Source organism: Dermacentor andersoni, chromosome 9 (assembly GCF_023375885.2).
Source record: "Dermacentor andersoni chromosome 9, qqDerAnde1_hic_scaffold, whole genome shotgun sequence".
Lineage (NCBI taxonomy): Eukaryota > Metazoa > Arthropoda > Arachnida > Ixodida > Ixodidae > Dermacentor > Dermacentor andersoni.
This window is the reverse complement of record NC_092822.1, coordinates 27231495-27245295: the sequence shown is the minus strand read 5'-3', so window position 1 is coordinate 27245295 and position 13801 is coordinate 27231495. Positions and strand designations below refer to the sequence as shown.

Here is a 13801-nt window from a genome sequence, read left to right as displayed (position 1 = left end):
ATTGGTGAACTTGCAGGTCTACAAATATGGCACGCACGCACGCACGCACGCACGCACACACACACTCTCTCTCTCTCTCCCACATACATGATCCACCTACGCACGCGCACATACATACACACACACACACACACACGCACGCACGCACGCACGCACACACACGCATTCTCTCTCTCTCTCCCCCACATACATGATCAACCTACGCACGCATACAAACACACACACACGCTTGCACAAGCGTCCAGTCTCCACTACGGAGAATCGGAAGACCCTCGGGATCGCACGTTGAGTAGCCCAAACTATCGCGCGGAGGCCGTTGTTTGGGCGCCTTGGAGACAGCACGCAGACCGGAGCAAGTCATGGTCGCGCGGTAATCCCGGAGCATTGGCGCGGTTCCGCAGTAGACTCAACGGCCGAGTGAGTTTCTAATCGAAGCTAGGTGCCTGCGAGCGTGAAGGCTAGCGTCGAGAGAACCCGATGCATGCGAGCGTGAAGGCGAGCGTCGACAGAGCCCGATGCTTGCTCGAGTTAAGCTCGCTGCGTTAGATGGTTGCGTGCGTCCTCGTTTCTGCGCTTCCCATATGGAAATCACGCAATAAGAAACAGAGGTGAGAGAGAAAGAAAGAAACGATTCGTTAATGGTGCTGGAGCCTTCCAAACGTCGTTCTCATCGGTTTACGTCTACTAACTTATGGCCAACTCGGTCTTCCCGTTCAAACTAGGTTCCGTTGTTTTCTGCTCTATGCTCGCCTGCGTCTCCCCAGGTGGCAAACTGAAGTATTGAGACATCTGCATTTTCTTCGCCTTAGGTCCGAATAAAATTAAAGCCACTCTCCGTGACTGCGTCTACGTAAACGTTGCGCAACCCTAGCGCATTGCGTTAGGGCTCGTCCACTCTGCCAACGCGTCAAAATTTTACGCGGTTGCGCATATCTCAGTCGAGAAAGGGTGCGACACCGAGCGCCAACTTCGCATCAAAATAGGTAGGTTGACAAGTCGCTGTGACGTCATTTTGTACGATTTAAAACATGGGACAACGACGAAAAACGTAAACGCTACTGTGGTCTATCTTTCGTATGATGCATTCGAGAAGTTGTCATCATGACAACGAATCATTCCATTGTGGCATCTCTGTTAAAGACCGGAGTCGAGATATATGCGCACCATGCGGGCGGCGCTAGCACAGAAGACCGCTTCCGTATGATTAAAAAAAAACTTCATTTGATGCTATTCATTCTTGTTTTAACGACTCTACGCGTGCACGCAGATCAAGTACTTCATGGACCCAGCTGTACACGGACTGCAATACCTGGACGTGATCCAGATGAAGGACTCGACGCACAAGTCGCACTTCTACCACAACCTCAAGACGGCGCTGCCAAACATACCAAAGGTATGCTTTATGTTAAGGGGCATTGAAAACAACAGTGAAACAGGGAATTAGGGTTTGATTTATCGTACATACATAATGGACAAGTGGTGCAACAGAAAGTCCCTGGACTAATGTATGCGGTCGACATAGTGCTACTAACGGAGAATGCAAGAGATCTACAGGCACTTGCGAATATCTGCGGTAACGCGGCGACAAATCTAGGCCCTAAGTTTGTGTGTGTCGCTGTGTGTCTTCTTTTCTCCCGTCTTTTAATCGCGCTACCGTACACCCCTTTAAGTTTAGCACTGAGAAATCGAGAATTGTTTTATGTAAGGAAGAGACGAGGAACTACGCGGTGTCAATTCAACAGCAACTCATATCCACGGTCAAGCAACTTAAATATCTCGGCGTATGCATAAACAATCATCCCCCAAGGTAATATGAAAATAAAGACGTAGAGAAATGCAGCAATAGTGAAACGTAAAGCACCTTGGGTCCACAATAAATACGAGGTGGAGCGTGGAATAGGGAAAGGGGTAATGGTGGCGGCGCTAACGTTCGCGAGTGCTATTATTCTGTACTTAACATCAGTTATTTTGTCGGAGTTGAAGTTAACCAAAGATCGATACACAGGTTAACTTTGGGGGCCCACGGTAAAACCACCCATGAGGCAGCGCAGGGTGTCATGAATTGGGCCTCTTTCGAAGTCAGAGAAGCGTAGAGCAAAATTAGTCTTAAAGAAAGACCCAGGAACATGGATCAAAATAAATGGGCGGATAAAGTGCGCAAATATCTGTAACCGAAATGCGTGGACACAGAATGGATGAAGATATCAAGTAAGTTGGCACCCAACTACAGAGTAATTGAAGGTCTTAATAGATAACCAGGAGTCATCAGAAAGAAAGTGAGTGAAATAGAAACAACAAATTCGACGCAAAAAAAAAAAAAACATGGAAACGAAAATGGCCATGAAGATTTAGAAGAATGAGAAGAAAGAAATTAGAAGGGAAAATCTGTAGGATAACAAAAGGGCAGTGAATTGCTATTTGAGGCTCGATCAGGTTGCCTAAGGACAAACACATACCGGATCAAATATTCGCAACAAGATGAGGCATGTGTAGGCTGCAGCAAAAATCCGGAGACCATTCAGCACATCCTAATGGGATGCGAAGAGATTCACCCAGTGAGACCCGTAGCTACCGTACACCTTCTAGAAGCACTTGGATTTAAAGTATACGGAAGCATCAACCAATCAGCAGTCGAGATAAACAAGAGATGTTTAGAGTATTGGCGGAACAAAAGCATAGAAGAGATTGATACGACCGGATTCATTACAGGCATAGGTAGCGGTACAAGGTAGATATAGAAGCTTTGAGGAAGTGAAAAAAAAAAAGAATTAAGGAGGTGTATAAGATATTCTAAAATCAAAAACACGTATATAATACCTGAATAAATCAAGCAGGCAAGGTGACAGTTTGTCGCCGGCCATTTTTTAAGGAGGTGCCAATAAATCACAACCATCATCATGACCACGTGGAGACAACTATTGGCCATTTTCACTCGCGGCGAATGCACGGGCTATTCAATGCCAAATCGTGGCAGAAAGAAAGGAACAGCAGAATAGTAGTAGGTTATATGAACGAACGAACTTCGTAATCGTAGCCGCACCGAACATTGAATTTGTACAGTTTGTACAAATTCATGTACAATCAATAAGTACAATTTGTATCATTAACCCATCATGCAGCATCTTCAACACGGAAAAAAAACAGCAGAATTGCGCCTTATAATCCAGCAGTGAAAGCAGAACCGTAATTTTAGAGCTGTAATCAAGCGATAAAAGGCATCAGATATTAAGATGTAATTTGTCTAAATGAGTCACTGCTATGTTGCTTCGAGAATGACATTTATTTATTCATATACTCTAAATGCCGATTCGGGCATTACATAGCAGCGGAGTCAGCTGCAATACCAAACATGTAAAAAAAGCAACGTTAGTAAGAAGCAGTGACATAATTATCTACAGAAAAAAACAAATGTAAGAAAGCATTGAATACAGAAATAATCACACATTTAGGAAAATCTTCAACTAGTAATTATGCACGAAAATAAATAGATAACTTGAGGTATGCCCCAAGTCGGGCGGTCATTTTCGAGCAGAACAGCTTTTATTTCATCTTAATTCTTTATTTATATTGCTGCAGTTGTTGTCCGAGTGCTCTTGAAAGTTTCACACGGTTGCTGCAAGGAAGCGTGAACGGCTGCACTGCGAAAATATACTAAGAAAATGACAAACGTATGACAGTACCCGCTTGAACGTACAGTCCCGAATGTCATCAATAGAAATTCGTATTTTACCGTTGTCGTACAATTAATAATGGAGACACCTGTGGAGTCTGAACGAAAAACAACGCATTAGGAGACAAGGTTAGAATATTAACTTCGTGCAGAAAGAACATCGATCTATTTGTGGCGTTGAGCGTTTTACCAATTTGATGATGACCGTTTACTGTCAGTTCATCGTACTCATCATCATTATCGTCATAATACTTGTGTCCACTGCAGGACAAAGGCCTCTCCCTGTTTTCTTCATTCACCCCTGTTGTCATGCACCAGCTGACCCTTTATCGCTGCGATTAGACGTACTTCCTTCTTTAATTATAGGTACAGGTGACCCGAAGGTCGCTGAAGGGCTGTTTAAATATACGGAGTGTACAAATGAAAAGTATGCATCTCGAGTATCAATTTCGACCACATCTTAACAAGCGCTACTCATAAACATATATAAGTGTGAAAAATGCCACAAATAAGTGGGATCACAGATCCCACTTATTAGAATAAGTAATGAGTGGGATCACAGATCAGAGGGCAAGTCGCGAAGCAAACGAATAAACACAGGCGATTGCACAACGTCGCAGTGCGGAGAAACAGAAAAAAAAATACGCTGGACCGGAACATGTTGTGCAGTTCACTGTAACACTAAGTTTTACTGTGACATCAACTGCCGGAACAAACAAACAAAAAGTTGTTTTGAAGAACTTCGACACATAGTCGGTTTGGTGTTTTTTTTTTTTTAATGAAACAATGCTTATCGTAATTATCGTCATCATGGTTCACTCGATCTGTGGTTTTCATGCCACCGTGTCTTGACTGCTGTTTCGGCACCACTCAGAGTTCGAACCATGACGTCTCTGCGGGACTGCCCTTCTCTCCTCCTCCTCCTCGCAGAAACTCTGGTGGCAGCACGTGCTCCCCTCGCTCAAGATGGAGCTGCAATCGCCCGAGGTGTTAGCTGCAGCTCTGCAGCCCCTGCTCTTCATCATCGAGGAGAGCACGGTGGACGAGTACCAAACCATCATCTTGCCCATCTTCCGAAGCGTCTTCGGCATGCCCAAGTCTGTTCAGGTGCCTGTCTTAATTCCGCAGGGCTCTGGTTTTTTCTTTTCTTCCTCCATTTTCTTTTTTTTTTTCTTATTACATTGAAGGAAAAAAAATGCTTTATTCGAAGGGCCTGACGTAAGCTGTAACGAGATGGGATGATGTATGGAACAACTTTTTTTTATATATATATATTTTAGCGCAACCTTTTCCAAATGGAATGAATATTTGTTTTCCACACTCTTAATCTCGTTACAGATAGCTTTCACGTCGTACGTGGAGCGTTTAAGATAATGTGTTCCCCAATATATAGCGGAGCTTATATCGACGGTGATAATGAGCGATACGTGGCATAACAGATATCAGAAGCCGCACCGAAGGAAGGGCCGGCATTCAAGAGCATTCCTCCCACACAGGAGCAACTCAGTGTGTAGAGCACTTTTTCCTTTATATGTGTTCTACTTAGTTATTGGGACGTATCAGGAACTAGATTAAGAGTGTTATTCTGTAAGAAAGGCGCATATAATTTAAACCCGCGCATAATACTAGAAATAAATTTCTATTTGCGAAATTGCAAACATTTTACTTAGCAAGATAGCTTGCGTGCAATGCAAGGGAAAAGAGAGGAATACTGAAACCTATCAACACGTTCTTCTACAAAAGGAAAAGAAATCCGACGCTCTGATACAAATAAAAATTGAATGAAGTACTGTGGAAAAAATTAAGTATTGATAAGTGTTAATGGGAAGATCGGTGCTTTTCACCACAGATCATGAGGTCGGATTGCTTTCTTTAAACTGGAGCTAAGCGCACTATTTCTTTCAAGTGGATATGACTTCATTACTGCTGGGCTTAAACCCTCTGACTAGGGCATAGTGTGGACAGTCGCAATGCGATTTGTAATGCAAGCGTTGCCGACCTCTTAAAGTAATTCAGATAGTGCGACACAACGGCACTATCTGCCACAGCGGATTTGTAGTGAACCTGTTCCCTTTAAAAAGGTCATTCGGTGGACATATATGGTTGGGAGACACACGCAAGTTTGACCGCTGCTTACTTTCAAAGATAGTAGGAGGTGTTTAAGTCACAAGTTGGGTTAGTATTTTGATGAGTGCTACAATCTTTGAGTGCACAGCTCTGCGCTATACTTTCACTTTAATGCGTTAGCATTTCGCGGGACCGTCGGCGGTTGTCGTAAGCGGTGTCGACGCGAAATTTGCGACGGTAGAGGGAGTTGACGCGAGCGAAGAAAATAATAATAATAAATAAATAAATGTCACAGGAAGGCGGATACAAACGGATCCACAATAGACGATGAAAGGAAGCTTCATCTTGGAGTCAACGTCTTGGCAAGGACAACTTAGTCTTCGTCAAGGTTCTGCATCGTCCCGTGGCCGACATGTGAACATGGAGACTTGTCTTGCTCCGAATATATGACGAAGACAAGTTCCTTTTGTCGTGAACGTTGGCCACAATCTGACGATTCCTTTGTTCACCCGCTGTCAAGACGAGCAGAAGTGAAGTCGTCAAATCGTGACTACGACAGCTATGTATCCACTAGCCCGACGTCGTACTTTACCGAGAGGCGTGACGCAGGAGGAGTGTCAGAGGTCACGTGAGAAAGGAGGAGCACGCGCCCGGGTCTATCGGATGCGCGGGAAGATAGGTCACGTGATAGGAGACATAGCAGCAGCAGCAGCAGCGGCAATCGACAGAGGGATAGTTACACCGAATCTCGACGGATTAGAATCGGATGACAGCAGGAGTAATGGTAACGGTTTATATGTCCTGAGGTCTGTATAGACTCGAGACCTAAGATTTTTTGTTGTTGCTTTTTATTCATCCATGAGAAAATAACGCGTAAATGCACTTACGCTATCTAAACTAGAAGAGGGGAAATATTGCAGAAGGGTCTTGCTTAAACGCCAGCCTTGTGCGGTTACTGAGGCCATTGTACGCTGGGTTCCTCCTTTCATTTGATTCTATAGCAGCTGAACTTTGAAATGCGCTCTCGCAGGCGACGGTAACGCTATTGGAGAATCTCGACGTCCTGATGAAGAAGACCCCCAAGACGGACATCAAGGCGGACGTTCTTCCGATGCTGTACAACTCGTTTGATTCAACAACCCCGCAGATCCAGGTGCGTCATTACAGCGTCACGCGGTGACAATGCGAGCTGTCACTATTGTGGCTTCCTTTATTGATTGCTTTCGGTACACATGCAGAAATAAAAGTCCAAAGGCCGAACGGCCTGACGGAGGCTATTGCTCCGAATACAGTTTGGCATACCGGCCTAATATCAAGGGGCAAGCGACATTCTTGACGCGAAACTCGGGAGAGGTAAATTCAGTGTATACAGTCTACTTTGTGTTCACAGGTTGAACGTGAAACAATAATACAATATTATCAAAAACATTAAAAATGCTGCAAATCTGTACAATCATAAGCAGAAAAAAATATATAGACAGAAAAATAAAATGTACAGTAGCAGGTTTATGATTTTTTTATCAGAAAAGAAAAAGAAAAAAAAAACGACGCGCTGGTACGCGGAAGTTGCCCATGGTTTTTAATGACACCGTCCTTGTTCTTGAATTTCAATAAGGAATCGGCTAATTATTTGGGTGAGAATTCTAGGTTAAAATTGATTTATTTTTGCTCCTTGGCAAACATCGTATGGTAATAGCATTATACAGCATATTATAACATAATTTAGGGTGCAATATGCCGGCGGCACCCACTCAATGCCAGCAATACAGAAATTAATATGTCGGTGCATAGAAACGTTCGTTTACTTGTTCGAATCATACTTGATTGCGTTTTAAACGTTGAAAACCAGACCGCCCAATAAAAATTCCATTTTCCTCGCAAAGCCATATCTAATACCCTAGATATATATCAGTATATAGGGTATCCCAGCCATCATGGGCCAATATATAAAGTTATGCAAATACCACGTAGCTAGACAGAACCAAGGCAACGATGCTTTCCGTCGCTTGGAGATACTGAGATAATTTTTTGTATACTGCCTAATTACACACTTCGTCTTAACTAAATATACAACTCCTCAAATATTATAATTAGATGAAAAGTCTCGCTGAGAAAATTCTAGAGAAACATGAAAAGCTCCCGGTACAGCTTTCTGCCGCTCAAAACGTGCTACATGAAATTGTTTTCCGAGCGTGAAAGAAGTCCGCAAATGCACGCAATGCGCCTCGAGCGGCCAGCCGTGCGGCAAATTTGGTTTTATTCGCGGGCTTCATGCACGCTTGGAAAAAACACTTGGTAGCTCGTATTGAGCTCTGCAATATTCTCAATGATACTTCTTATCTAAATATAATATTTGAGAAGTTGATTAAATAATTAGGACCAATTATGTAATCAGGCGAAATGCACAAAATAGTACGAATATCTCCAAGCGACGGCAAACAACGTTACCTTGGCGCAATGCAAACGCCAGCAGCGTGGCGTTCGCATATATATATATTTTTAAATCTTGGCACACGATAGTAGGGTCACCCGGTAGATTGATGATAATATGAAGCCCTCTGTACGAGGACCACAAATTTTCGCACGTGCTTGCTGGATTTCGCGTTATTGGGGGCACTTAGGTTCTTAATACGGAGGGGATGCGAGATGGGGTATTGTGGAGAGCTCTCGTTTTGATTATGACCACCTCGGGTTCTTTACCGTGCGCGCAGAGCATGCTACAAAAGGGCTTTTAAATTTCACCCTCCCCCGAAAAAAAAAACAAGAAAAGAGAAAAAACGCAGCCACGGCTCCCAGAAATCGAACTTGCAACCTCCCACTTAGCTGAAGAATGCCGTAGCCGGTGAGCTCCGGCAGCGGCTTTAAGATGGTTCGTTATAACGCGTAATATCTTCGCTTTCTACACTCAGCATAGATTTAGTGGTCTAGCATCGTGATGGACCTCCTTACAGTGGTTGCCGGCCGTTGGAAGAGAGATGATACCAGTCTGAAAATTATGCGTATTTACCGAGAATATCAGCTGTATTTCCTCGGTCGGGTATTGTGCTATCTAAATCAATGAATAAAGGACAGAGCCGTCGAGATATCCAGCGTTTGCGTTATTTGAGCTGAGCAATTGTCGTTTAAACGAGGGTGTCTAATTCTAATAGCACTATTTATTTCTCCGCTAAATGCTAAAAGAGGTCCTTTCTCCCCAAGATACTAAAGTTTGCGAAGTGTAGAAGTGCTTAAAAGGGGCCCCGAAACTGAAACAGAGAGCTTAACCTGATGCCAACGTTCTTCTGCCCCTAAATTTTCTCGTTTCGTCACGATTGCAGTTTCACATAATCAAGTCGGAACGACACTTTGTACAATACCCGTAACCAGCAGTCGCTCTAGCGTAGCCGTGACACATTTGGTTCTTTTGTTGTTGTTATTGTTGTTGTTGTTGTTCCGCGAGAAAGGTTACCGAGCTGCAGCTTCCGTAAATGCGATTCCGCTAATGAACGTTGAAGCCGGCCACTGGCTGCCCTCATATTCACTAGCCCTGCCGAGTGGTCAGAAGTGCAACCGATCAGGCGAGCTTGCTTCAGGAAAGCTCGCGCTGGAACCGCTTTCGGCGACGGCCTTCAGGTGGCGCAAGGTTTGAACGTGCGGAGCGGTAACGTTACGCTGGTGCGTGCGTGTATTCATGGTAATTTATGCTACGGCGTACTAAGGAAGAAAAAAAAAAGCCATGGCGCTGGTGCCTGCAGCCACCTCCAGTGCGGCACCTGATACGGCATTCGTTTGCCCCTCAGTCCGCGGCTATCTTATCGAAACCGATCAGTTACCGTGCTAAAGTTGTTACATTTATTTTAAACTTTTTTTTACGCCGTAGCGTTTTTTTATCGGTAGGTCGCAACGCGAGAATCGTCAATTCGGCTATTCTTTGTCATTTCGTGGTAACCAGCCTGCTCTTGACCATTTCCCCGCCCCCAGGTGTGTGCCACGAACCTTGCCCTCAGCAATCGATAACGTTAAACACGCGCAGCTGCTCAATATCGCTCACATCTACACCAGTTTTTTGTCCTTCCACGTGTGCACGAACTTATCACTCACGCAACAAATAAAAATCTTCAGATCAGCGCAATAGTCTTTGTCGCTTGTCGCCGCCACTGTTTAAAATTGTTCTTTCTTTTTTTCGTCGACACTCAATTCAGACTACTGTTTGAGAAATATATCTTATTTTTTTCTTTCCTCCCCCCCCCCCCCTATACTCCTTATCAGTGTGCAGCGATGCATGCGATAGCGCAAATTGCAGACTACCTCGAAGAAAGTGCTGTGCGCAAAATGGTGCTGCCGAGGACAAAACAAGTCTTCGAAAACAACTCCGGAATCAAGGTAAGGTTCCTTTCACTGTGCTTTTTTTTTTACCCAACATAATATGGCATCCCAGTGCTACTGCAAATACTGCTCCAGCTTATTGTACAGGCCTCACTCAGTAAGATTACGAGGAGCGAATATAAAGTGTTAAGGGGGATGTCCCAAGGGCTAGTTTTTGCTCATTGGAAAGATAGCGACACTTCAAAGAGCGAAACAAGATTCTTGAACGCGCAACTGCCAGCCGTAGTCCACATCGACCTCCTAGTCCACCAGCAGCCTTGTCTGCTAGAAACGATCCCTCTGCGATCTGTCGACTACGTTATCACGCTATTTTTCGGGGCTATAGTTAGTGCGTCTTGGTTAGTTCGGCCGGCATAACCTTACACAGGGACGACAATAAACGGAGTGTGCTAACTAAACTTTGTTGGAGGTATGCAGGAACTTATTTAGCAATGCCAAAAGAAAACTTGCGCAGAGACTATCGACGATGACTGTAAATGTGAGCGAATAGCCCAAACAAACGAACGAGCGATGAGTGATTCCCGGTTTGGGGAGAGGTAATCTAGTTGAGGTGCAGCATATGAGAGATGGCGAGTGAAGGAGAGAAAGAACAAGCGAAAGCCTTCTCTGTCGAGTCCGGTCACCGGCCACCGACCGAGCACCGTCCAACCATGAAAACGGTCGAAGAAGCCAAAGAAAGCTGTTTTGCTTTAAAATAAATCTAGAAAGCGTGAAAATACGTGCAGCTGTGTATATGCATTACATTTCTATCCAAGTTATCCACTCTTACTGGAGAAATATATTCTGAAATGGGGTTTATTGCAGCTCGTCGGGGGATCGCAGGTAGCTCTAGTTCACGAGTCCTAGCGCTTCGCATCAACAGCCCGAGCTCGTGTCTCGCGCCGCAGCGGTGGCAGTCCGCACAGTGCCACATACATATCGCCCACTACAACTACAGTGCCACAGGCATATTACCCACTACAACTTCCCCCGCGGCGAAGAGGAGCCATCCTGGCGACCTAAGGCGACGATACGATAAGGGGGTCGTGGTACGGCTTCAGGCGGCTGACGTGAACGGTCTCGCGGCCACGGCGGCGTTTGTCCGAAGATGGCGTCACCGGTTCGACCACATAATTCACAGGCGAAGTACACGCGACGATCCGGTACGGACCTTGATATTTCGGAGCAAGCTTTGGGCTAAGGCCTGGAGCTTGGAAGGGCAGCCGAAGCCAGACGTGAGAGTCCACGGCGAAGGACTGTGTGGGCTGATCGTTGTCGTGGCGACCTTTGTGGATTCCTTGGGTATCCGACGTGAACGAGCGAGCCAGTTGGCGGCACTCTTCAGCATGGCGAGCAACTTCGGAAAGAGGGGTGAATTCAGAGGCATCCGGGTGATATGGTAGTACGGTGTCGAGGGTAGTGGATGGGTCACGCCCATAAAGAAGGAAAAATGGTGAGAAGCCTGTGGTAGCCTGAACGGCGGTATTGTATGCGTACGTCACAAAAGGGAGGACATCGTCCCAATTGGAATGATCAGACGCAACATACATGGTGAGCATGTCCCCAAGGGTGCGGTTGAATCGTTCCGTTAGACCGTTAGTTTGTGGGTGATACGCCGTAGTGGTGCGGTGAATAGTGCGGCACGCGGCGAGTAACTCATTAATAACTTCGGACAAGAAGACACGGCCTCGGTCACTGAGCAGTTCTCGCGGTGCGCCGTGCCGTAAGACGAAATGCCGTAAGATGAATGCGGCCACGTCGCGAGCAGCAGCCGAAGCAAGTGCAGCAGTTTCAGCATATCTGGTCAGGTGGTCTACGGCGACAATTATCCAACGATTTCCGTTAGCACTGCATGGAAGAGGCCCATAAAGGTCGATGCCAACCCGATCAAAAGGGCGTGCAGGACATGGTAAAGGTTGCAGAGGGCCTGTCGCATGAGAAGATGTCTTCCGTCGCTGACAAGCTGCACATGATCGAATGTATTTGCGGACATAAGAATACATGCCGCGCCAGTAGTACCGCTGGCGGAGCCGCTCGTAGGTTTTCAGGACGCCAGCATGAGCTTGTTGTGGGTCTGCATGGAAATACGTGCATACGTCGGAACGCAAATGGCGAGGGATGACTAGCAGCCATTTGCGACCGTTTGGCTGATAGTTTCGGCGGTACAAGATGGCGTCCCGTAGCACGAAGTGGGTGGCTTGGCGACGAAGGGCTCGAGGGCATGTAGACGTTGAAGAACTGCTAAGAATGTGAATGAGAGAGACAATCCACGGATCTTTTCTCTGTTCAGACGGCATGTCAGTAACAGCAAGCGTAGCAACCGGGCACTGTACGGATGAAGGTGGCGTTTCGTCGGATCGCATGGGCGAACGGGAGAGCGCATCTGCATCAGAATGTTGGCGCCCGGATCGATAAATGACGCGAATGTCAAATTCTTGGAGCCGAAGAGCCCAACGTCCGAGACGCCCCGACGGGTCTTTCAGTGACGCAAGCCAGCACAGCGCGTGGTGGTCTGTCACAACGTCGAACGGACGGCCATACAAGTAAGGGCGAAATTTGTTTAAGGCCCAAACTATAGCCAAACATTCTTTTTCCGTGACAGAATAATTGGTTTCTGCCTTCGTGAGGGCACGACTCGCATATGCAACCACATATTCTGGGAAGCCAGGCTTCCGTTGTGCAAGGACGGCTCCAAGACCAACGCCGCTGGCGTCGGTATGAACTTCAGTCGGTGCACTCGGGTCGTAGTGGCGTAGAACAGGCGGTGAGGTAAGCCGACGACGCAGAGTGGTGAAGGCTTGGTCACATGCCGGAGTCCAGTCGCGAAGGTCACCAGGGCCAGCCAGGAGCTTCGTCAGGGGAGCGATGATGCAGGCAAAATTGCGCACAAAGCGTCGAAAATAAGAGCACAGACCGACAAAACTTCGGAGCTCTTTCACTGTAGTTGGCCGCGGAAATTCTGCGACAGCACGAAGTTTGTCAGGGTCGGGAAGGACGCCGTCTTTGGACACGACATGGCCAAGTATGGTAAGCTGGCGGGCTCCGAAACGGCACTTTTTCAAGTTAAGTTGAAGGCCAGCGGTGGTAAGGCAAGTAAGGACTTCGCGTAGACGAGAGAGGTGAGTGGTGAAATCAGGGGAGAAAACTACCACGTCGTCTAAATAACACAAGCAGGTCTTCCATTTGAGGCCTCGTAGAATATTGTCCATCATCCTTTCGAAAGTCGCGGGTGCATTGCAGAGACCGAATGGCATTACTGTAAACTCATACAGGCCATCAGGCGTAATGAAAGCTGTCTTCGAGCGGTCGGATTCATCCACTGGCACTTGCCAATAGCCCGATCGCAAGTCCAAAGAAGAAAAGAATTCGGCACCATGAAGACAATCCAGGGCGTCATCTATGCGTGGTAGAGGATAGACATCTTTTCGTGTAATCTTGTTGAGGCGACGATAGTCCACACAGAAACGAATCGAGCCATCTTTTTTCTTAATGAGTACTACAGGAGACGACCAAGGGCTGCAGGATGGCTTGATAACACCACGTTCAAGCATGTCTTCAACTTGCTCGGCGATGACACGACGCTCGGTGGATGACACGCGGTACGGACGCTGGCGTAATGGTGCGTGATGTCCCGTGTCAATGTGGTGAGAGACGGTACTTGTACGGCCTAATGATGCTTGGTTGCAGTCAAAAGAGACATGAAAAGAATTTAAAAGAGTA

At 46.3% G+C, this 13801-nt stretch overlaps 1 protein-coding gene across 3 annotated transcripts in view; it reads left to right on the top strand.

Annotated features, from left to right (window-relative positions):
• Positions 1 to 13801, top strand: part of bma (SCY1-like protein bma) — a 426844-nt gene that overhangs the window by 370089 nt on the left and 42954 nt on the right. For all 3 annotated transcript variants that reach the window (XM_072284465.1, XM_072284464.1, XM_050175166.3), the window contains exons 12-15: positions 1268 to 1393; positions 4601 to 4777; positions 6768 to 6890; positions 9986 to 10099. In XM_072284465.1, the coding sequence (XP_072140566.1) occupies positions 1268 to 1393; positions 4601 to 4777; positions 6768 to 6890; positions 9986 to 10099 (540 nt within the window). The remainder of the gene's footprint in view (positions 1 to 1267; positions 1394 to 4600; positions 4778 to 6767; positions 6891 to 9985; positions 10100 to 13801) is intronic.